This window comes from Pyrus communis, chromosome 14 (assembly GCF_963583255.1).
Source record: "Pyrus communis chromosome 14, drPyrComm1.1, whole genome shotgun sequence".
NCBI lineage: Eukaryota > Viridiplantae > Streptophyta > Magnoliopsida > Rosales > Rosaceae > Pyrus > Pyrus communis.
Genome location: NC_084816.1, coordinates 5,262,821 through 5,287,572, shown reverse-complemented (window position 1 = coordinate 5,287,572; position 24,752 = coordinate 5,262,821). Strand labels below are relative to the sequence as shown.

General features: G+C 36.7%; 1 protein-coding gene across 1 annotated transcript; it reads right to left on the bottom strand.

Annotated features, from left to right (window-relative positions):
* Positions 1–14,642: 14,642 nt before the first annotated feature.
* LOC137716057 (alcohol acyl transferase 1 allele GSa-like) lies at positions 14,643–17,074 on the bottom strand. Its single transcript, XM_068455451.1, has 2 exons — positions 16,323–17,074; positions 14,643–15,862 (listed from the first exon to the last, which is right to left on the bottom strand). Exons 1-2 carry the CDS (start codon positions 16,773–16,775, stop codon positions 14,951–14,953), a joined length of 1,365 nt encoding a protein of 454 aa, XP_068311552.1. The 5' UTR covers positions 16,776–17,074; the 3' UTR covers positions 14,643–14,950.
* Positions 17,075–24,752: the final 7,678 nt, after the last annotated feature.

The window sequence follows — 24,752 nt, the reverse complement described above, 5'->3', positions numbered from 1 at the left end:
GGACAAAACTTTTCGACGGTTATAAATGAAAAATAAAAATTTAACGGTTATTTCAACTCCGATTTTGATGATTTTTTACAGCTACATTCCTTGACCCTATATGAATACAATGAACTAATTCGATTGTCAATTTAAAGTATATTTTTCTAACAAAAACCCGATCCGAACTACAATAATATATTTAAAGCTACTTAATAAATATATATACCATTCAATTTCTTAAGTTATACATACAAAATAAAAAATGAAAATAAATTGGTTTAGTTGAGGAAATATTTGGATTATGTCGCACAAAGATTTAAAAAAAATATTTTGTTTTATTTTATTTATTTTTGTAAAGATTTTGTGCGGCTAAGTTTAAAGTTGTGTATGTGTGTTTCATCTTAAATAGAAGCACTATCAAAGTGACACACAATGTAGAAAATCCGTCTTCGGGTGAAGGTTCCATACCTAGGGCTATAGGACGAAACAAGGCACAAAGGTTGAAGGAAAAGGGCAAGGCAAATGATGATTACGCCACTCAACACAAAGTGGCGGTCTCATTGTGCTTAATAGTAGAGCAAACTGCATTTGAGGCGGAAGAAAGGAACTGGCATGAATTACGGGCCAAACAAATAAAAGAAGAGATGGATGATAAGAATATGGAAAGGAACACTTCGAATTACACTCCAATGAGTAAGGCCTATTTTGATAGGAAAAAAAAAGAAATTATGACCCGACGGCAGTTGTTTACCTTTGACTATACTCCTACAATGGCGGATGATGAAGATGATGTTGATTATGGATATTAAATTTAAGTTGTTGTAGTTTTTAAATTTAAGTTAATGTTGTTTTCAAATTTAATTTGTAGTTTTTAAATTTAATTTGTCTTTTTTAAATTTAAATTGTAGTTTTTAAATATAAGTTGTAGTTTTTAAAATTAAGTTGTTGTAGTTTTTAAATTTAAATAATAAATTATGTTTGGCCTTATGGCCCTTAGTTGGAGACGGTTTTTTGTGATAGGGCTAAAACGAGCCCTATGGCCCTCGATTGGAGATGGAAGCAAATATGGCCCTGTACTGTTCATTAAAATATTAATTTCTTGGAGGGCCAGAGGGTTAAAACGAGCCTTCTAGCTAGCCCTCGGTTAGAGATGGCCTTAGGGTTCGGACATTGCGAATATACAAAAAACTAAATCGATATTATTATTTCAAATTAGAAGATAGTAGCAGCAGCTGTTGGTCTAAACAAGTTCCAGAAGATATCATGCAATCGATTCTATAAAGGCTATGTGTTCGGGCGAAGATTTCTCCGGAGAGGGCTCCTCGGCTCTCAGCACAGCTCCCCAAGGGACTAGCACTTTGGATGTGTAGTCGGGCTTTTACTTGCTAATGTGCTGCAACAAGAGGACAAAGTTAGTTTTGAAAGGTGTCTTTGTAGGGCCTTAGGTGTAGGCCTTGAGGCTCGCAATCAAAACTAAGTGCTAGGCGTGCCACTGCTATCTCAACATAATAGATGTAGAACAAGATTGTGGTTAGTCGATTACTTGCGCCCCAAGTTACTTGGACTTCTTGTTATCAAAGGATTGTCGTGGATGGGTTAAGTCCACATTAAGTTCTTTTTCTTGGCTTGTGACCAAGGACTTTCAATTCATAGTCTTGTATATTCGAATAAGGGGAGTCCAGATCCCTTAAGTCATTTGTTTGGTTCTTGATTGGTTTTAAATGAAAGCATATCCATTAAACTGACCAGATCCATATACAATAAGACTTTTAAAGTAGGAAAACAGTCGGATATGACTTGAATACATACTGGAGAATGCATTAAGTAATAGATTTACAAATTCAGAAAGTAAACAAAGAGTTTCGGGCAAGATTTCACCTTGTCTAGCAATGTTAAACCTCTTGCAATCACTTCTCCCTGAGTTTATAGAGGTTTCTATGATAAAAAGGGATGGATGGTAAACCAGTTTACACAAGGAAATCGATACTACGCCACTAGGGGTGATAGCAAAGCTTCTAAACAAGACAAAAGATAGCTTTTGCAAGGGAGATATCCTGAAAATGACTGAGATATGGGCTGCTTACAACTTTTAGATGCAAATCTGGCTTGAGAGCAGAGTTTGTATGTTTGTTTGTTTGATTAGTTGAGTGTCCTTGTCTCTGGGCCTCTTCCTCCTTTTATAGGCAAATTAGCCCGACTGCAGTGACTTTGCTCTTGCCCGAAAGCACTTGGAGGGTAGTGAGTCATCAGCTTTTTACTTGTATTGCCACTGAAAAATGTTTTTTGGCTGATTGTGAGTTAGTCCCCATCACTTGACATTTAAATCATAGGCACATGGCCTATGCATTAATGGGAATGTGCCAATTTGTCTCTAGGCTTGATGCTTGGGCTTCGGGCAAGTGTCCCTTTAGTTGGTATCTCTGGACTTCCACATACTTGCAGCCCAATGTTCAAACATTAGCCCAAACATTATGCATTTCAGATTGCTATCAGAATCGTGCAGTATGTCGTTCTTGGCAAGCCAGTGTTAATATGGCAATTTCAGGCAAGTTGTGACGTCCCGCTTCAGAACTGTCGTGGCTCATGCTCTCATTTCATCCACTCTCCACCCACAAGAATTTTTTTTAAGCTTGAGTGACCGACAAGTTTACAAACCAAATCCCATCCGCACTATTTATAATATAAACATGCTTGATTGTGTTGGGTCGATTGAGGGGTGGTTGATCATGCCGGATAATGCTCTTTGGCGACCGGAGGCTTTTATTATTAACAATAATGCGGTGCGCTTCTTCTTTCTGAATCCAAAGTCAAGGGCTAGAGTGATGTTTCCATCCTCCAAATCCACCCTTCCTTGCAAATGCAGCGGCAAACACCTTGCTTTGTCCCTATCAAAGTATCAGCCTCTTCAATACCAACAAGCCATCATTGCTTTGTGGCCAGCCTTTGCTCAAGAAGTCATGTGGCTTTCTGTAGACCGACTAATCGATCATGGACCCTCATTGAATCTCCACCTCGTACCCAAGGATTTCGAGTGTTTAAGTTGGAGCAGAATGCCGAGGGCCTTCCTCAGTGGGCAGAGGTTGTTGACCTTGGTGATCGGATATTGTTTATGAGCAAAGCCGGCAGCAAATTCATCTCTGCCAGCTATGGCCTCAAGTACCACGACAAGACGTTCGAGAAAAACTGCATCTATTTTGCTTAGGATAGTCTTTGTTTGGTTTCACGTTGGGGTGTTTTCGTTGACAACCAAGAGTCCTTGGTAGCTTAATTAGCTCTACTTTAATAATCTTTTTGCATAACTGTGAATACTAATCGTAGCTTAATTGGCTCTGCTTAACCTCTGTGTAATTTAATTCGGGTCCATAGGGGCCTTGTACTTTACAGCCGAGTCAATTTGTTTGAAGTTCATCTCAACTGCCAGTTAAAATTGGATTTAGGTTTTTTTTTTTTTTCTTTTTCCTATTACCTTGTTTTTTGTATTAACCCCTTTCGATAATTTTAGTTGAATACACCATATATCTGTGAATTTTACTAAACTTAAATTCTAATTGAATACCCAGAAATCCCTTATTCTCTCATTCGCTCCCTGTTTCTAAAGTTTCATAGACAGAATGAGAAGGGATTGGATTGGATCGTTCGGTGCTCTATGGCCGAAACAATTTGAATACAAAAGTAGGCCACTGAAGTTCTGGCGACAATTCAGTCCCAAGTCCACTGAAGGAAACTTCTTTTTTTCGGTGGTATACAACCGAAAATACGAATTATTGGGACACCAACGTCCGAAATGTCCGTTTGATATTCAGTTAACTAGGCCAGAATAACACACGAATTATATTGTATGCAACGAAATTTACATGTCTATAAAACCACCTTCCAGTACCTACTTCAACTTAACAGTACAGCAACGAAGGGAATGGCTCGAGGAAGAAGAAGGGTTTGAGCTCCAGAAATATATATAATAAAAGTTCATAACCGTTACCGTTACAAAGGTGCCATCAAGGCATTCCACTAACAAACTAACCTTACTAAAGGACAAATCTACATAACAGAATTTTATATATTAATCTAAACTCCTAAACTAAGGGTGAAATTATTATTTAGTCGTTTATCACAACAAAAAAATGATGGTTAAGAATGTAATTTCACACAACTAAATTTTTATGTTTTTATTTAAACCTTTTATCATATATCTAATATTAAAATTAAAAAAAAAAAAAAAAAACCTCTCTCCTCACCTTCACTCCAACGTTCTCTCCCTCTCTTTCCAATTTTAAAAACAAGAATAAAACATGTTCACACACAAAATGTGTAGGCATATGCTAGTATTAGTGATTAAGAAAATCACTAATCCTATCTAGGAATGGCAATAGGACTGATCAACTTCGGATGTTTCATCCCCATAACCAAACCCTTTTTTTTTCCTAAACCTGAAACGTTAGAATCCCAAGACGGGTTTCCCCATAACCGAACCTGTCGGATAACGAATTTCCCATTGGGTAACAGTTTTCTTCATTGTATTACAATATATCAAACAATTTATTCAGAGGGTGCAAGTTCGACGGCTAGCAAACATCGGCGTGGAATAGCTTTAGCGCTACGCGGGTGGCTCGATTCTAGCTTGGCTTCACACTTCAACACATTTAGTTTTTTTTTTTTTTTTTTCAAATGACAAAACCCTAATCTAGAAATAAAGCAGACAAATTGATACCCATCAAGAGTATATTAAACCTGAAGGATCAAGCCTACTCTGATACCCAGTTGAAAATAAAACAAATAAACAGATTACAAACTATGAATATTATTTGATTAACGGAAAAACAAAGAGGATTGCCGAGATAGCTACACTTAGTATTGTTTAAATTTTTTTTAAGGGTAACTTATTATAAAATCAATAAAATGTTATAATATTGACTATATATCGAACGAATTTATTCCAATTATAGATAGGTCAATAAGACTTTAAGGCACACTATATCACCTCAATCAAACAAAATTTATTAATTCATGCCATTACAGCTAACAGTGTACAAATTCTTTTATTCGAATCAGGTCAATCCTATGCATCACTCACATGCCTTCTAATCTTCACACCTCATGCAACTCTATGGATTCATGCACTGCATTGGAGTGTATGGTTCCTGGTTTCTGATTTTGGCAATGCATAGCACTGTCTGGTTCCTTGTTGTCGCTAATGATTAAAATAAATGAATAGGGAGATAAAAAATTTAAACCACATTGGTGTATCATATCATGTGGCAAGTGATGTGGATAGTCAATATCCAATTAGATAGATTCATTTATTGACGTGATATGTACACAACACTTGCTACGTCAAATAGTACACCAATATAATACAAAAATATGATATCTCTAGCATTTTACAAAATAAATAAATACACACTTAATGTTTTAAATAATAATTGCTACAAAACTTGTCATGAGTATAGGCCCAGCTACAATTGGTTAAACAAGAGTAGAATCAAAGACATCCAACAACAAAAGTTAGAGAAAATTTTCATTGCGACAGAAATATGGGTGGTAGACTACGTGTTTTTATAAGTAGTGGGAAATTTTATTTTTTTAAGTTATCAACTTTTAACATTCATATCTCACAATTTATATAGTGACACGTGGTGTACCACCCTGTGTTCCAATCGATCACACTGAAAAATCTCTCGAACAAGTGGAGAGTAAATTTTATAAAGAGAATTTTTATTTGGACCCATATGACCTATTTCTACACCTAACTTACTCTCTATACCCATATCAATTTTAATTAAACCATCAATATCTCTCTAAACCCAAATTTAATACCTAAACTACCCTCACAAACCCAATTCAATCTGTAAGTTTATCTTTACACCCATTGATAAAATAGAAACACAAAATCAGTTTTCTACAACTCATTCAAATGTAAAGAGAACAATATATTTTACATATTTGTATCGTGTTTAATCCTTCTTTTGTTGCATATTTCACATTGCTCCTTTTTTTCATCTAACCAACCCAAGCATTGAGGTATTCAAAATATTTTTTAGTTTGCAGAAATTTAGCATTTTCCAATCGTATGAAGTGTAGTGATTTAGAGGCTGAATTAGTGGAGAATTGTGAGAAAATTGGATTGGGTTATTGTGTGGGTTTCTTTCGCACCTGATACTCTGAGCAAGTTATTGTTTCATTGAGATTTTACCAAGTATAATTACCCAGTTCAATTATTTGATTTCAATATCCTTGATTTCAATTTTCTCTTCTAGTGATGGCTATTCCCTCTTTACAAGAAAGATTCAATTCTGACATATATTTATCGGGACACTACAACTAAAACTTGTCTCCAAGGTGATCCTAGGTAAAGATGATTAGCCATATATATGGATCTTTTAAAAAACTAGAACATGTGGTGGCAGAGAAACAAAATACCAGAAAATACATCATCCACCTTTATTATCCTTGATTTCAAGCCTATTTGCAGGCAGTATAAAACTGCTACTAAAGCCTAAAAATAAAGAATAGAAATTAAATAAAAATTAACATAAATTGATTCATACTTTATTTGAAGGATTTAAAACTTCAAAATTATCATTCATTCGTCAAAAAAAGCTTATTTTTCTCTTTGACATTGTCTTAGGGTTTTAACCAAAATAGAACATAAAAGAATTATTGCGTGATTGTAAGGATATGATTATTGAATGTGGGTTTATTGGTAAATTTTGATTTTTGTGTTTATTTCATCTTTTACTTGATGGTAATTACATAATAAGGCTAAGAAGACAATTCACAATTAAGATTTAAGTTAGGTGTAAAATGAGATTGCATAGGTTCAAATAAAAATTCCCTTTTATAAATGATTCTTCGGAAGGTGGACAAGTTTCTTTTGTACACCAGGTTAAGAAGTTTGTTTCCAGATTGAATGAGGTTAGGGTCGGCATACCAAGTAACGACAAAATCTCTGTCGGGTTTCCGAGTCATTTGATCTAGGATATGAAATTACAAATGGGATTCGGAAATTTAGTATATGTATTTATCTATATATATGTTCGTAATTTCTGAAGTGGATCATATATGTAGTTTTCTTCCTAGGGTTTTGCTCTTGTTTGTACTAGGGTGCTTTCTTCCTTCAACCTTCGGGCGTTTTACAAATCACAATCTCTTGATCTCGTTACCCTTTGTCCATCGTAACATCGTATTTCCGAGAATTGTCTTTCTGGTCTGATTTTTTTTAAGGATTTCGAAAAGTTCGATGTCATTCTAATCATAGAACAGGGATGTCATTATTTTTAGAAAGTTTTAGCAAAAAGCACATGGTACTGTTCACTTTAACGAAAAACCACATTTTTACACTAAAAAATCAATCATGGTACTATTCACTTTACCCTTTATTTTGTCCTTATCGTTAAAACTCAAAATTTTCAAACCCTTTTCATTAGTTTTCCTTTATTTTTACTCGTTCCGCTGATTTGTCTATCCTTGCCGGATTTATTATGTCTCCTATTGAGACAAAGGAAAATTGGGTTTTATTTGCCATGAGAGTTTTTCTAGTCATATCAACATTCTACTGGGTGTTGAGAAAGCTGCTGTCTCTAGATTTTGTTCAGCACCTTACGGTTAGGACATTGCGAACATACAAAAAACTAAAACGATATCATTATCATAATTATTCCGAGTTAGAAGAGAGTAGCAGCAGTTCCGAAATAGAAAAGAGTAGCAGCAGCTGTTGGTCTAAACAAGTTCCAGAAGATATCATGCAATCGATTCTATAAAAGCTATGCATATCAGATTACTATTGGATTCGTGCAGTATGTCGTTCTTGGCAAGCCAGTGTTAATATGGCAATTTCAGGCAAGTTGTGTCGTCCCGCCCCCCAACTTCCGTGGCTCATGCTCTCATTTCATCCACTCTCCACCCAGGAGAATTTCTTTTTAAGCTTAAGTGACCAACAAGTTTACAAATCAAATTTCATGCGCACTATTTATAATATGAACAGGCTTGATTGTGTTGGGTCAATCGAGGGGTGGTTGATCATGGTCGATAACGCTCTTTGGCGACCGGAGGCTTTTATTATTAATAATAATACAGTGCGCTTCTTCTTTCTGAATCCAATGTCAAGGGCTAGAGTGATGCTTCCATCCTCCAAATCCACCCTTCCTTGCAAATTCAGCAGCAAAACACCTCGATTCGGAAAGCATCCCTTTTCGAAAAAGAAAACTGTTCTTCAAGTACTTGTCTGCTGACATAGGTGCGGCTGCCTAGAACATAACTTCAATGTTGTCCACTCTCACTATCTGCAAGTAAATAAAAATAAGAAATTTTCAGTGAAATGAACCCCATTTAGAACAAAAAATTATAATTCAAAAACCCATAAGCACAAAACTCAATTTGTAACACAAATCCACCCATTTGGAAAAATTTGGAAGTTTCAGAGCAGAAAGCACATACCCATTTCCCCAACAACAATTGGGAAAACACCCATTTTCCCAAATGCTTTTTTTATTCCAAATCAAGAAACAATTATCAAGAACCCCATATAAACAAAAACAGAAAGATTAAAGCTTTATCCGCACAGCATGAACAATTTGGGTAACAAAGAAAGCACAAGTCAGAACTGAGCAAACAGAAAAAACACCAATTAGAACAAAAATATTGAATTGAAATCTCGATTTCCCCATAACAACAACCAAATTTAACACGAATAGAAAATAATCATTTCCCCCAAAAAGAAACATAATCCATGAAAACACCCACTTTCCCGAAATTCTAATTTGATTATAAAGCAAGAATATCAAGAAAGAAACTTTCTTACTGGCGGGTGTTTAGGTACGCTGCCAAGAAGATGTACTTCAAACTCTCGAAAATCATAAAAGCCACCAAAACTGCCATCAGCTGGACGTCCAATGAGATGTTCGATGCAACTTGGAGAATCAATAGCACAAAGACGCTGACGGAAAAGTGTGGGTAATTGGTTAACAGATGGTGGTATTCAGACGAAATAAGTCGTTGAAAATTTTTAGGGTCAGGGTTTCTTGGTTCCCCGTCAGAAGATCACTGGAAGTGATCGCAGGAACACGGATGACGCATTTTCGTTGCACAGGGTTGTCTTGTTTGTGGTATCCTCATAGGCGGAGAACAAGGCGAGGAGAGAAGGGCAAACAACAATGGTGAAAAGGCGTCTGGGATTCATGGTTGGTTTCGTTGATTTGAGGTTTGGGAAGGAAAGAAAGGAAGAGCAGTGAGCAGAACGGGAGGGAAAGCTGTTTCGATTGAATGTTGTACGTTTTTGGGTTTCTTCTTCTGGATGTCAAGCTTTATAACCAAGCTTCGGGCCTCTAGCAACTTGGCCCAAAATAATATTTTCCCAAAAGGAGAGGTTTTTTATTTTGGCCCCATTTTAAAACAGTTTTCTTATTTTTACTTACATCGAGATGTTGGGTTAAACAAACAATAAATGATTTTTGGATAAATTACATTTTAACATCTCAAACTTTGGATCGCATAATAATCTCATATCTCATGTTTTAAATATTTCAATATCATACATCAAATTACAAATTCATTGTAATGTCATACATCCGTCAATTTTTCTGGTAAATGCTTACGTGAATAATGCGAGATCTAATCCTCGCTTAACTAAACTTCATGCTGGCTTGGATCCTCCATTGATTGACACGTGGGATAAAACAAATTTCAAACAAAATTTGAAAAATTTATAAAAGGTTTGAAAATTTTGAAAAAGGCTTATAATATTAACACCCCACAAATTGTTAAATAAATCTCATACACTTAATACATCCCCATATTTGCTTTTTCAATGAATAATTATCTTAATGCACCCCACATACTTTCTTATAATACCCTCACACCTCACATTCTCAGTATACACCTTACATTTTCTTCATGCACCTCATATTTTCTATACACCCCACATTTCTCAAATCTTATAAAGCTTTTAATTTGAACAAAAAATACCAATTGGAATTTTGACAAAAGATGCCGCCTGAGATTTAAAGCATATGTGAGTTGTTTTCAATTCCACCATTAAAACTCATGTCGTATGTTTTTAATATTTGGTGGTAATTTTAGGTGTTTAATTCTTCATGTAATCTATGTAATCCCTAAAAGATGAATATGAACATAGAAACTTGAATAACGTAGCAAAAATAAGATTAAATAATTATAGATGTCGTCAAAATCACTAAAACAATTAAAAAATTTTGAATTACCTCATTTGAAGCTTATGAAAAATCGATTTTGTTTCATTCGTCAAAAATTTTTTTTTCTCAATCAACATGTTTGTAGTTTTATTAGTTAGGGTTTTGTTCAACAATGCAGGGTCGGAGACATTTTGATAGTTGAAGAAGATAAATAATATGTTGAAAATGATTTGAGATGTATTTAGAAATTTTTTTTTTAACGTAATAAGGTCAAAATTGTCATTGCATAGTAGGATAAATAAACCATTTAATATTAAATAAAAATATAGAATGCATTCAAAATTTTGTGGGATGCTAATATAAAAAACCATTGAAAAATTAAAATTTTAAAGTTTTTTCTGGTCAAAATTATTTTAAATTTTAAAAATAATAAAATCGAGCCCCCAGCCAAAAACACCACCACTCTCGGGAACCCTAATCCCCAATTTCCAACAAAAATATTCCCCCTGCCTCTCCAAATCTCGATCCTCACTTCCCTCAAACACCATATCGAGCTCCACCTCCTGCCTCCTACGGATCTTACTGATCTCAGTCCATCTCTCTCGATCTCTTCGCTTCTTCTCTACATCTCAGACCTCTCGCTCCCTTGTTTCTCTCAATTTGACGGTGGCTGATCTCTTCCGTCATTTCTCTCGATTTGATGGCGAGGACCACTCCATCCCCTTCAAACACGTCACACCCAGCACCTCTTCTCCCAGAAACTCAACCATCTGGTCCTAGCTGAACCCGTCACTCTGCAGCCACATGAACCCCTCCGATTGGCCTGGGAACCAAGCCCCTTTGGGCACAACTCTCTGCAAAGAATCACACAAAACTGGAAAAGTCCTAGAACGCCCAGACACTGCTCCAACGGCTATAAACACTAGGAACTTCTTGAATGTAAACAATGAAATTTGTTATTTTTAAACATTCACTCACGTAAATTTGGAAATTACACATGTTTACGCGGAATTTAATAGCAGGAATTAGAGGTTTCAAATTTCATGTTTTTTTTCCACATAGAAATTTTAAATTTATATATTTATGAATCCAAACAAGGGAACTTGTAAATGTCAATTTATAAATTCTGACTTTTGTTAAAATTTCAAGTTTATTTTCATCATCCAAACATGATGTTAGGTTAATCAAATAAGAAAATTAAAAAATTATAGGAAATAAAATTCCGTCATTTCTATAATACAGTGTAAAGTTTCCCAAATAAGTTAGGATTCTTATATTGACATTTATTGTTTTGCTTATATAATTAAATTAAGATTTAAAGGAAAATTCATTTTGGAAAGAACTTCAAAGAGTATTATTCGTCCTAGCCAGACTGTAAACATTTTTATGTGGTCATAAGGAAAGGTTGTAAAAAGTTGAAAGGCAAAGTATGTCTTCAATCCATCCTAGCCAGATTGTAAAGATATTACGGCCAATCACCCCATGTAAGAAATTTCCTGCGAGGATTGAGCAATCTCAAGGGCAAAAATGCAAAGGATGGAAGCTCACATTTTCAGGATTTTAAGATGTTCAAGGTGCCAAGGTCTTGTACACAACCAGAATCGTAAAACAGCGTCGGAAGATGCCATGAGAGTACCAATTAGGACAACCAAATAAAAGTTAATACACCGATCGAGTTACTATACATATCTATTAACGGATGTATATAGCGCCCACCTTAATAATATGTTCATGTTGGTCAAGTGACCAATTAATCATCGCTATTACACCCTATTAAATGCATTAATTTCTCGTCATTGCGATTGATAAAATGTTATATGCCACATGTTAGCATGATAGAAGCAAAGCGGTAAAAATTAGCTTTGTTCTCTTCCATTCATCACTTAACATGAATATGACAACTTGGTAAGGAAGGTGGTTGAAATACAGACATAGACCCTTATACAGAGACCTTTATTTGCATCGATTTTTTTATTTTATATATATATATATAGAACCTCGGTGGCACGATATAAATTTATTGATATTAAAAAAAAAAATTACATTTAATCAGGAGATATAAACCATAAACATACACCCTTATACATAGGGAACCTCAGGCAGCATGTAACTCCGGACATTATTGCAGAGATTAGGATCAGGATCCTCTCCTGATCTTTGTATAGGGATCCTCATGACCAAGAAGTGTGGGCTATTGGATGAAAATCCAACGGTTATAATTATTATAACTTTAAAAGGACCTCCCTGTTTGTAGCCGTTGGATTTTCATCCAACGATCCACACTTCTTGATCATAAGAATCCCCATACAAAGATCAGGAGAGGATCCTGATCCCAGAGATCAGATGATTCAAATCACCAACTGTAAACATCAAAGAAGAAACAGAGACATCATCAGCAATCACCGCCCCGTGAGGAAGCACAAATCAATCAAGGGGCATGTTGTTCAACATCGTATATGTTTAATCGCAACCACACATCAACAAATCATGCTTTCAGAACCCACCAATAAAAATTAAAGAAGCACGGAACATTCAATCATCCATTGCTCACCAAACCTCATTTTCCAAGAAATCAATTCATGCTTTCGGAAAGCAACAATATAAAAGATAGTAAAGTAGAAAAGGGATCCTCTCCGAATCTCTTCCATCAAGTTCATCAAATCCACTCATAAGGGCTTTTGAAATTTGATCCAAGAATTAAAGTTATTATAATTTTTAAAAGAATTCTCTGTTTGTAGCCGTTGAATCAAATTTCAATAATCTGGATGAGTAAACTTGGTGAACTTAGTGGAAGGAATTTCGAGAAGATCCATTTCCGTAAAAGTAATGAACATTCAATCATTCATTGCTGGCCAAAACGTTTTTCGACTTCAAAAAAAATGACACCTCATTTACTTTCACAGTAATTACCATAACTCACCACAAAACGTAACATCATAACAGAGACCCTCATGATTTCAAAACCCAACTACAACTTCGAATAGATTATCTCTCATCCTAATCTCTTTTCCTTTCATTTCTTCCTATTTAAATAGTTATGATTACGTCACGTCTACATTTTATTTTGAAATTTTTATATAGAAAATAAGACAAAAAGAAAAGTGTGAGAGAAAGAGATGGAAGGAAATAGTAATAGGAGGAGAGAGAATCATACTTCACTAAACTTAGACATTCAAACTTTCATTCATTGCCAAAACTTATTTTTCTAAAGAAATGAATGGCAACCCATTACTCAACAATCAATAAGAAAACACCGAACACTTCACATGACCTACAAACTCAAAAGCGAAACATGATTGGACATTCAAATCATGCAACAAATAATAATCCAACAGAGAGTAATTAACATGGTCAAACAACTTGAAATTTAGATTAAGAGTAAACCAAGATCAATAAACATACAAACACTGGGACAAAATTGATTCAACAAAACGACAAAGAAGATAGATCTGAGCAAACTTACAGCTGGGGGTGGTGAGCTTAAGTGTGCGGAAGCAAATATCGTAGAGGGCCTCATTGTCAAGAACCATGCACTCATCAGCATTCTCCACAAGCTGATGAACCGAAAGAGTAGCATTTTAAGGCTCCACAACAGTATCTGACTGGAAAAAAAAAAATTAAAACTTTAGCGAAAAACTCCCGGTACTGTTCATTTTAACAAAAAAAATCATATTTTTACATTAAAAAGTCAATCCTAGTACTATTCACTTTACATTTTATTTTATCATTATCGTTAAAACTCAAAATTTTCAAGTCTTTTTCATTAGTTTTCCTAAAAAAAATATGTCGTATCTTTTGTTTTTCTTATTAATCATCATGTGGAATTTGAAGCAAAACCATGCACTACATTTACCTTCTTTGAAAAATAAAACTGCCCAATGAAAAGAACGCTTTGTGGAAACATTTTTATGTGGTCATAAGGAAAGGTTGTAAAAAGTTGAAAATCAAAGTATGTCTTCAATCCATCCTAGCCAGATTGTTAAGATATTACGGCCAATCACCCTATGTAAGAAATTTCCTGCGAGGATTGAGCAATCTCAAGGACAAAAATGCAAAGGATGGAAGCTGACATTTTTAGGATTTTAAGATGTTCAAGGTGCCAAGGTCATGTACACAAGTAAAATTGTAAAACAGCATCAGAAGATGTCATGAGAGTACCATTTAGGACAACCAAATAAAAGTTAATACACCGATCGAGTTACCATACGTATCTATTAACTGGTGTATATAGCGCCCACCTCAATAATATGTTCATGTTGGTCAAGTGACCAATTAATCAGAGGGTGACGCTATTACACCCTATTATATGCATTAATTTCTCGTCATTGCGATTGATAAAATGTTATACGCCACATGATAGCATGATAGAAGCAAAGTGGTAAAAATTAACTTTGTTCTCTTCCATTCATCATTCAATATGGCAACTTGGTAAGGAAGGTGACTGAAATATAGACATTCACCCTTATACATAGGCCTTTATTTGCATCGATTTTTTTTTTATATATAGAACCTCAGTGGTACGAGGGAAATTTATTGATATGAAAAAAAAAAGTTACACTTAATCAGGAGATATAAACCATAACCGTATCCCTCATAAAGCAAGAAAATCAAAATACAAGAACAGAGGGGGGGGGGGCACTTAGTCAAGGAAGATATAAACCGTATCCCTTGCAAGAAAAGAGAGGGAACATACACTTATTTACCCTTATTTTTTGGGACATACACTTACTTACCCCTCTTGAAAAAGAAAATACGAGAAAAAGAAAGGTAACAAGTTGGATGGAAAAATATCGAACTAAATTATCTAAAACCTTAGCAACTTATCACAGTGTTGACTTAATCCTAACAGGTTTAGTGTTATCCTCAACCGGTTCCATAGTCATCCTCTTAAGCTCCTGCTGAAACCTCTCCACCGCCGATAGCGGCAAGCATGTTAGTACCAGAATCCCATTTTCTTCTTTGTTTTTGTGCCGAACATACATGTTTATCATATTAACGCACTTGGCCGGTCCAGCAAACACCGGCTTCCCCCATCCGAAATCAACCTCACCAAAACCAGCACGCGTTGTGTCACCAACCACAAAGTTCCTTGTCGAAGAAAAGTCAGGTCGTCCTCTCATTACCATAAGGTCCGCCACTGATTTTATGTACTCGTCACTCATTTTAGCTTTCGCCTGCTTGACCAACTCCAACGCATATCCTATAGGATTTTTACATAAGCTTTCGACCGTTGAAACTTCGGATGGGAGTGCAAATGCATTGCCATAGTATCCCAATGGAAGACGCGTATTTTGTGCACCAGATATACACGAAATACACACAACCTCTTTCTGATTCATCTCAATGGCTAGAGTTCGACATTTCCACAAGCAAGCTGTTATCAAATCAAATGTGGAGGAAGGAGAATGTTGTGCTGGAAGATGTTTCCGAATGGCCTTCAACTCCTCGGCACCAAAATAGAAAGACTTTTGGACCATGTTTCGTTGGCCTCTAACCGCAGTCAAGCCCTCATCAGAATCAATCGCTTCCTCGTATTCATGATGTGTACATGTAATTCGTGGAGGATTTCGAGCGTCGAGGAGCTCACGCTGCCACACAGGCGGAATAGATGGTGCATGTGCGCCATGAGCCATTTCCCCGACTGCGTTCAAGAACTGGACCAACCCAGATCCATCACACATCGTGTGGTTTATGCGCAATGCAAATATGAAACCTCCACATTTCAGACGGGTCACCTACGTTGCATAATTTTTTATGAAATTAATTTCTCGAACAAAATAAATAGAAACAGAACGACGTTGGGGGTAAGTAATATGGATATAAATAGTGATTCTTACAAGTATGCAAGGGACATAACTGAACGACGTTGAGGATATTGCTACGTATTATCATAACCGTATATGGATGGCTAGACGGTTTCAAAATCGATTGAGTTTTTCTAAAAATGATCTTTAATTGATAATAAGGAGAATGAAAAGTTCCGGGTGTCATGTTAGGAGGGAGGGTGGGAGGGAGAGGGTGGGAGAGAGGGGGGGGGGGGGGGTGGGGAGGGTGTTAACTTTTCTACTTATGAGGAAGGAGTGGAGGGAAGTACCATCCAACATAATTATGGTTAACTGATCAAACTAAATCAAAGTTTTTGAAATAGAAGCACTTCTTGTAAAAACGCTTATGAGCGTATGTGAGTACTGTTACCTGAACTAACGGCAAGGGGCAACCGAGAATACCATCAGATCCTGGCGCATTACATAGGAACTCCTCTAAGAATGGAGATGGGGGTACAATTGCATCCCCGAGTTGCTCAAGCGTTACATTAGCATCAGCCTCTATGAACAACACACCTTCTCCAGTGCACTCCACCATAAGCTTTCTGTTAGGTCCTTCCCTGAGCCTGCCAGCTAGAGGGTAGTAAAACACCAATGCTTTACTCAGTGCTTCTTTAAGCACCTTAACCGGATCGGTTCGATCTTTCGGTATAAGAGGATTATTTTTGTAGGACATTAGAACTGGAGTTTGAAACCTAAGGCCTTCCTGGTCGTCAATATCTGATAGCAGTTTTGTTTCATGAGGTGTAGGCTTCGCCGGCTTTACGAGCTGTGGCGCTAACCGGTTCACCCGAAGTACTAGTGAACATGGCAGCGACGTCATTTGATATGGTTGGCTAAACCCCTGCAACAATTTTGTATTAATAAGTAAACAGGGTTTCAATCTTTGGGGTAAGTCACTTTGCAAAAATCGATCTTCTAATCTGATCTCCAAACAAATCAAATTGTGTTTGATGATCCAAGGGTGGCTTTTGATAGAAGTCTTTACCGTGTGGAATAAGGCTGCAGTAGTTTAAAAACTACCATAATTTTCGATTTTATGCAAAAGTTGGTGATCTGATAAGATTGGCTTGAATAAAGGGCTAATGATGGGAATTACATGCGACTTGAGATGACTAGTCGAGAGAGATGGTTCCGTGCGAATAAATATGCTGATCCTTGTTGATTATGAGCTTGTTTGGAACTACTTTTAAAATAACTGAAAATGTTTTTAGAGAAAATATTATTAAGTTTCAAAGTACTTAAAATGCTTATTGCAAAAAAACGCCAGCTATATACTTCTTGCATGAAGCAATAAATTGCTTTTCTAAAATTTACTTGCTATTTTAGATTCAAAAACATTTTCACTAAAATCATTTTCAATCATTTTAAAAGTCCTTCTAAACGAGTATCATTTTTCCAAAAGAAAGTGGTGCAATTGCATGATGGGATTAGCACGGACTGTTGAGGGTTGGATTAGTGTGCAGATATTTGCATGTGGTTTTCAACTGACAAGAGATAATACTTCAGCATTAGACTCTACAGTTGCGACTTGAATATCAAGCAATTTATTCTTATAAATACAGGCGTTGCAACGCCGTGCGACTCAACACACAAATCACCGACTCAGGCTCTTAAAAAAACACTAACTGCTCACTAACTCCTTCAAAAGTGTCAGAAATGAACAAATTAAAGTGTGTTTGATCCAGGGGCCGTGGAGGTTTCTGATCATGTCAAACTGATGTGATAAGGGTTTGCTTTGTGACGCACGGAATGATGTCACAAGGGTTTGCTTTGTGGGATTTGATCCCGAGGATCAAGGCACAAGGATCGTGCGGCCACAATTAAATGCTTTATATATTTTTTAAAGTAAAGCAATCTCGTTTTACGTAAAAAACATTTAATTATGGTCGCTCGATATTTGATGAACGGTCTTTCTATCTTGATCCTTGGGATCCTCAAGAAGGGGATCCGGAGAGGATCCAAATCCTTGTGACCTGCGGAATTTAGTTTTGGTGGTGGAGAAACCGACACGTGTGTGTGTACAGAAGATAGAAAATGGCTAACTTGAGCCACAAGTGCTTGGTAGTTACAACTTTTGATGTTTGCGAAATGCTCCACACTTCTGCACCTGTAGTTTTCCATGCCCAGAGACAGGAGCTAGACAATTGGTCCTTCCTTAAATAAGTGGTCCTTCCTTAAATAAGTGGGCCTTTCTTATGGCGTTTGTGTTGAATGATTGACGTTTTCCCCAACCTTTTGTATGGCCATAGACCACCGACAGGCCACAGATACTCTTCTGTTTGGACAAGCACAAACTTTGTGGGGAGAGGAGGCTAGTAATGACAAGCGGCGGTCATTAGTCCTCACATTGCTAGCGTTACTATGCGAGTTGCCCTATGGTTTTCGCCTCTCAAAATCCTAAGGATATGGTGACTATCTAGTGAGGGATTGACTAGAGGAGAAATATGGAGCACGTTTTTCGTTTGCTCCATGTTAGAAAACATAGTGATGGACAAATTATCATATGCCCAATGTTCCGAGGTGATGTATGTTGACAATTTAGGATTTTCTCCAATGTCTATATTGTTGTAGGGCATTGTTGACCTTAAAAACTACCAAGCCTACGTGGCGTGCAGGCCGAGTCACTAATGAACTAACTACGTCCTTCGGTTATGCAGGGCGTGCCAACTTGTCGGCCGAGGAGTAAAATTTGTTGATGTTGCGTTAAGTGCGCTACTGACTTCTCGATCTTGCAACTGCGACCAAGGAAGGAACACATCTCGGCCTTTGGGTTCTCGAGCCTAAAGACAAGGCTACTAGTTCTGCGAAGTTCACGAATCGTCGGCGTCGGGTTCGGTTACGGCGAAGTTCACGAATCGTCGGCGTCGGGTTCGGTTACGGTGATTATATTCGTAAGAGTATAAGCACGTCGAACTGGCTCCAAACTATACAGACACAGGTACTCAAAAGAGATGTATGTCTTGATAGTAAATGTGGTTCGGCCGTCAAAATGCCGAACTCTGAAACTCACTTGTGAGTATCCAATCATAAAATCACTCGGCGTTCAATGTGTCGAATGTAGTAACTTGTAACACCTTACTTCGCCGGGAAGGCTAATAAGATGAACTCTGCCAATAAGGATTCAGAAACCCTTCTCGACCTAGACTTGGATAGGTAACCAGTCGACCCCGACGTAGTGCTGTTTATCCAAACTGAAAGTGCTCCTCGATCAGCTGATTCTACGGCAACAATGATGTTTATCCAAACTGAAGATGTTCGCCGATTGCCTTTACAGTGTTGTTTATCCAAACTGAAGGTGTGTTGGCAGAAAAAGAAAATGAAAAATCTCAAGATGTTTGAGAGGTTTGCGCAGGGCAATTTGTGTGTTGAATTAGAGGGGCCTTTTTAGTCGTTTGCCGTTTGGTATTTATAAAGATCCGTATGCTCAAGTCGTGGAAACCAATCCCAATTGCATTGTGACTCTGAGTCTTTATCTATTGCTAACCCCATACCTTATCACATAAATCAAAACCTGCTATCATCTTGAGAACCTGACCTTCCATCAAATTCGACTTTCAAAGATTTATCCTGATGCAATCTTGTTTTGACTAGATTATTGGCAACATTCAATGTATATTGTTGTTTTGAGCATATAGGAAAACAAAATAATATTCTTTCATTATCCCTTCAAGACCCATCTGATCACGCCATCCCATCATCCAAGACTCATCTGATCACACCAAGTGCTATCTCTGCACGTTCTGTCAACAAACCCCAATTAATTCGAACTCTATTGTTGTTGCTTCCATTAGAGGTAATGAGAATCTCATTTATCTCGTTGTATAACTATAAAGATGAATCATATTGAAAGATAATTATTATGATAAAAATCATATTATTATCCCTCAACAATAACAAAATTATTTTCACTCTTCGATCGACGGTGTAGAAGCATGCTTACTCAACGGTCTCAATTACTTGGGCCGATGGTGTAGATTTGGGCCCAAACATTGCCCCCCAATTTCCTTGAACTTCAGCTCGTAAGCCGAATGTTTAAGGAAATTAACTGTTCGTAGCCAACAACATTTCGTCATATTGCTGAAACAAAGTTTGTTCCTCGGCATTAAAATCACCTCTGTTTTACCACTGTTGTAAAACTGGGCGAGGCCGAGAAGAATTGGGGTCGAGCAAATGATATGTTTTATATTGGCTCGGCATTATAATCAAACTTTGGCCAAGCTCGGCCTGCATATATATATAAATATATATATATATATATATATATATATATATATATATATATATATATATATAACATGATTGCCTCAGCCTGCCTATTTATATAAATATATAAATATATATATGTAAACCGTTCTGTGCCAAGCACCCATATATATATATAAAACGAGCCTATGCCGAGTACCATCTTGCCGAGCTCGGCATGTGTGATATATACATAGGCAGAGCACAAGATGGTCCTCAGCTCATTAGAACAACCTTTATTTAAACAAGCCTAGTGTGAATTAAACTACCAGGTCGTCAATCACGTAAACTCTCCACTGTGCTGCATGGGATGTTCCTCGGGCCCCTTTATTTTCTTAAGCATCCGCCTACACGATTGAACGATGAAGAAAATAATTTATTCACTCTCCCTTTTTATTTTTCGCAAAAGAAAATGAAAAGTGGCCGAACCATAATTAGGAGGAGGCTAATGATGCTTTATTCTAAGCCGAGACCTGTTTGTATTAAAATTTTCAAATTGATTTCGCTCTAGGCTGAATAAAGGATTTTCTCCAAATATTTGTACTTTGGCAAAAAAAATTTCTTTTTCAACCGCTGAATGCATTGAACAATTATTATGCCCCTCGGGCATAATTACTTTGTTAATTTCGGCTTTTAACTCGAACAACTTAGCCGAATGGGATTTCGCCATATCGGTTTTATCACCAATAACCATATCGACTGTCATGGTTTCGGCATCTAAGACCATGTTTTGGCCCTGTTCATCATTGGAGTACTCCTCTAATGAATAATTTTCGAAGCTGAATTGTGGCTCAGAAACTGGAACTTTTTCTTCTAGGCCTACCACAATTTCAGTCTTGACTAAAACAACAGGTGGCCTAGGTTCTTCTTTGACCGTCTCGACAATCTTCTTTGGCAGAATTTTAATTGTGGCCGAAGCGAAAATTGCCCCCCATCCCCACCCCCCCCCCCCCCCCCCCCCGGCCTTTTGATCCAACCATTCTTCAAATGGAATTGATTTGAACCCAATAGGCATTTTCTTATTGAGCCACTCATAATATCAAGCTCTATCTTCATTTAAGCATTGATCTTGTAAGCTGTGATGAACCTTCACCTTTCTCATTTGAGAGAAAGATTTTTGCCTTTCTTCCTTTGCTTCGATGATCCGGTCAAGGCGTTTTTATTGCTCGACAATTTCCTTGAATAGGCGCCAAATCTCACCCTCTCTGAGATCTTGATTTATCATGTGAAGTCCGTAGTTTTAGCACATGTCCCACTGGGCATGCCAAAATGTTGACCATAAAAACTACCAAGCTAACGTGGCGCGCATGCCAAGTAACTAATGAGCTAACTACGTCATTCGGTTGATGTGAGGCGTGCCAACTCGTCGGCCGAGCCCAGCTGAGGAGTAAAATTTGTTGATGTTGCGTTGAGTGCATTACTAACTTCTTGATCTTACAACTGTGATCGAGGAAGGAACACGTCTCGTCTTTTGGGTTCTCGAGCCTGAAGACAAGGCTGCTAGTTCTACAAAGTTCACGAATCGTCGGCACCGGGTTCAGTCACGGTGATTATATTCGTAAGAGTATAAGCACGTCGAACTGGCTCCAAACTATACGGACACAGGTACTCAAAAGAGATGTATGTCTTGATAGTAAATGTGGTTCGGATGTCAAAATGCTGAACTCTAAAACTCACTTGTGAGTATCCAATCATAAAATCACTCAACGTTCAATGTGCTGAATGTAGTAACTTGTAACACCTTACTTCTCCAGGAAGGCTAATTAGTCATTTGCCGCTTGGTATTTATAGAGACCCGCATGCTCTAGTCGTGGAAACCAATCCCAATTGCACTGTGACTCTAAGTCTTTATTTATTGCTAACCCCATACCTTATCACATCAATCAAAACATGCTATCATCTTGAGAACTGACCTTCCATCAAATTCGGCTTTCAAAGATTTATCCTGATGCAATCTTGTTTTGACTAGATTATTGGCAACATTCAATGTATATTGTTGTTTTGAGCATATAGGAAAACAAAATAATATTCTTTCATTATCCCTTCAAGACCCATCTGATCATGCCATCCCATCATCCAAGACTCATCTGATCACGCCAAGTGCTGATCTCTGCACATTCTGTCAACAAACCCTAATTAATTCGAACTCTGTTGTTGTTGCTTCCATTAGAGGTAATGAGAATCTCATTTATCCAGTCGTATAACTGTAAAGATGAATCATATTGAAAGATAATTATTATGATAAAAATCATACTATTATCCCTCAACAATAACAAAACTATCTTCACTCTTTGATCGACGGTGTAGAAGCATGCTTACTCAACGGTCTCGATTACTCGGGCCGATTGTGTAAATTTGGGCCCAAACAGGCATACAAAAAGCTAAGGAAACATCTTATGACTGCTGGAAGAGATCTGATGAGTCGATTTTATATTATATATTATTTTCCTATTCTTGGTATATTTTGGTTATTATTTTGGTGATATTTTGATGCTTGGTTATGCATTTTTAATGTAGGACATGCAAACTTGTTCTAAGCATAAAGTAATCAAACCGTGGAATTTTTTAGTGATTTCAATTGGAGTGGGTTCGTGAATCTGTCAAGAAAGTTTTCTCAAAATTTCATAATTTTATCTCGAAGCATCTGATCGTGGCGAATTAATTTATGCCCAGCGTGCAGTGCTGGCAGATTGGGCTGTAGAGCTTATTTGCAACTTTTGGACTGGAAGATGATGGATTTTGGACTTGGGCTCTTCATGGAACTTGAAGAGGAGGTCCTAATCTTTAATTTGAGTCATTTTGGGCCTGTCTTGGATCCTGAAGGTCTATAAACGCGGCTATCACTGTGCTAGACAGATTTCCTAGTCATGACAGGAATGTAATTCCTAGTTATCATTTTATTATTTTATTCCCTAGTTTTTAGAAAACCTTTTCTATGAAGGTTTTAATTTGGAGTAGTATAAATAAGGCTTTTTAGCCATTAGGGTTTGGGGGAGAAGGCACACATTATTTTGGAGAACTTCAGACTTTTTACCTACAATGTGTTTTCAATCATTTTTCTAGTTAATATATTTTCTTTAGTTTTTATAGTTGTTCGTAACTAGTTCTTTTGCTAGGGCGAAGGCACAAGCCTTAGCATGAATATGTGATTTTATTAATTTACTTATGAATGGATGCATGTTTGCTTTGAATTATTAATCATCATAATTAAACTATCTAATTGTCTTAGTGATTCGAGACTATTAGGGTTTTTAGACAAGTAATTTGATGCAATTTCTGTTGGAACATCACCCTGAAATTGAAGAGGGCTTCTTGTGATTAGTAATTGTAAGTTCACTTAAGGCGAACATCACGCTCTTAAGGGTAACATGGTTTTTCAAAGGGTTTTCACAAAGCTTAATGAATCTTGCATATTTATATTTGATATGAACATCACAGACGGGTTGCATGTTAGATATACGTTTTTGCTTGAACATCGCATGGAAAATATGCATTAGGAAAACCTAACCTTCAAAGCATGTATGTAGAAATTCATAAATAATTGGTAAAATTACATAGGATTGTTAATGGTGACGGGGGAACCCTAGGTTTTCACAACCTTAATTTTCAAAAACGTTTTCTTTTGTTTTCTTTACTTTGCTAATTTCTTTAATTGTTTTTATTTAAAATTCGTTTTTATTATTTAAAATTTCAAAATCAATTTTTTCCAAACCTTGTTTCAAATAATTAATTAAGAATTAGTTTAAACACAAATTATTCATTCAATTCATGTGGAAAACAACCTTGCTTGAGCTGTTATATTACAACAACCTTGTACTGTTGCAAGTATTTTTAAGTGTTTTTATCCCTACTTTTGCAAGTGGTAAAAATCCTATCAAGATCTAAATTCAAATCCCCCGATCAATGGTAAAAATCCTATCAAGATCTAAATTCAAATCCCCCAACCCATTGATCAAATTACTCCTTATGACACGCCCACAAATTCAACGGAATTCTTAAAAGCAACTTGGGGCAAAATGGGTTTCATGACATCTTTCAAGGGGATCTCAGTTGTGAAAATTATTTACCACATTTGTATACAGCGCCTACAATAATCCCCTCACATGTTAGCCAAGTGACCAATTAATTGTGAGGGGCGTTGTAGGCGCTGTATTGTATACCAACTCGGGATAGGACCCTGGCAATTGTAACGAAACATAAATGTAGAAACAAGCACTCACACCAGATACAAGAGACACTGCAACACAACACATAAAACCCTATATTGCCATGAAAATCTTGCTCCGTATGAAGTACAACCATCAGTTCAAGCAGCATAGTTTTTAAACCTAAATCGGACACCATGCCGATTGCATTCATACAATCAGAAGAAACAGGACCAGGCGCCAAACCAGACAAAAGAAAACATTACAATAACCAAACTCAAACATGCTCAATCCCTTTTTATAAGCCATTTCCGATTGGGAAGTGTTATTAGCACTTCAAAAATCTCATTCTACACTCCTTACAAATGTATTTTTCTTTCTAAATATAAAAATTTTGGAGTGTAGAATGA

Excerpts from the sequence above, each read along its gene's own strand:
- LOC137716057 (XM_068455451.1), bottom strand. The coding sequence starts at position 16,775 with ATGACGTCGCTGCCATGTTCACTAGTACTTCGGGTGAACCGGTTAGCG. Across the intron at positions 15,863-16,322 it reads GCCCCTTGCCGTTAGTTCAG|GTGACCCGTCTGAAATGTGG; the intron begins GTAACAGTACTC and ends TATGCAACGTAG.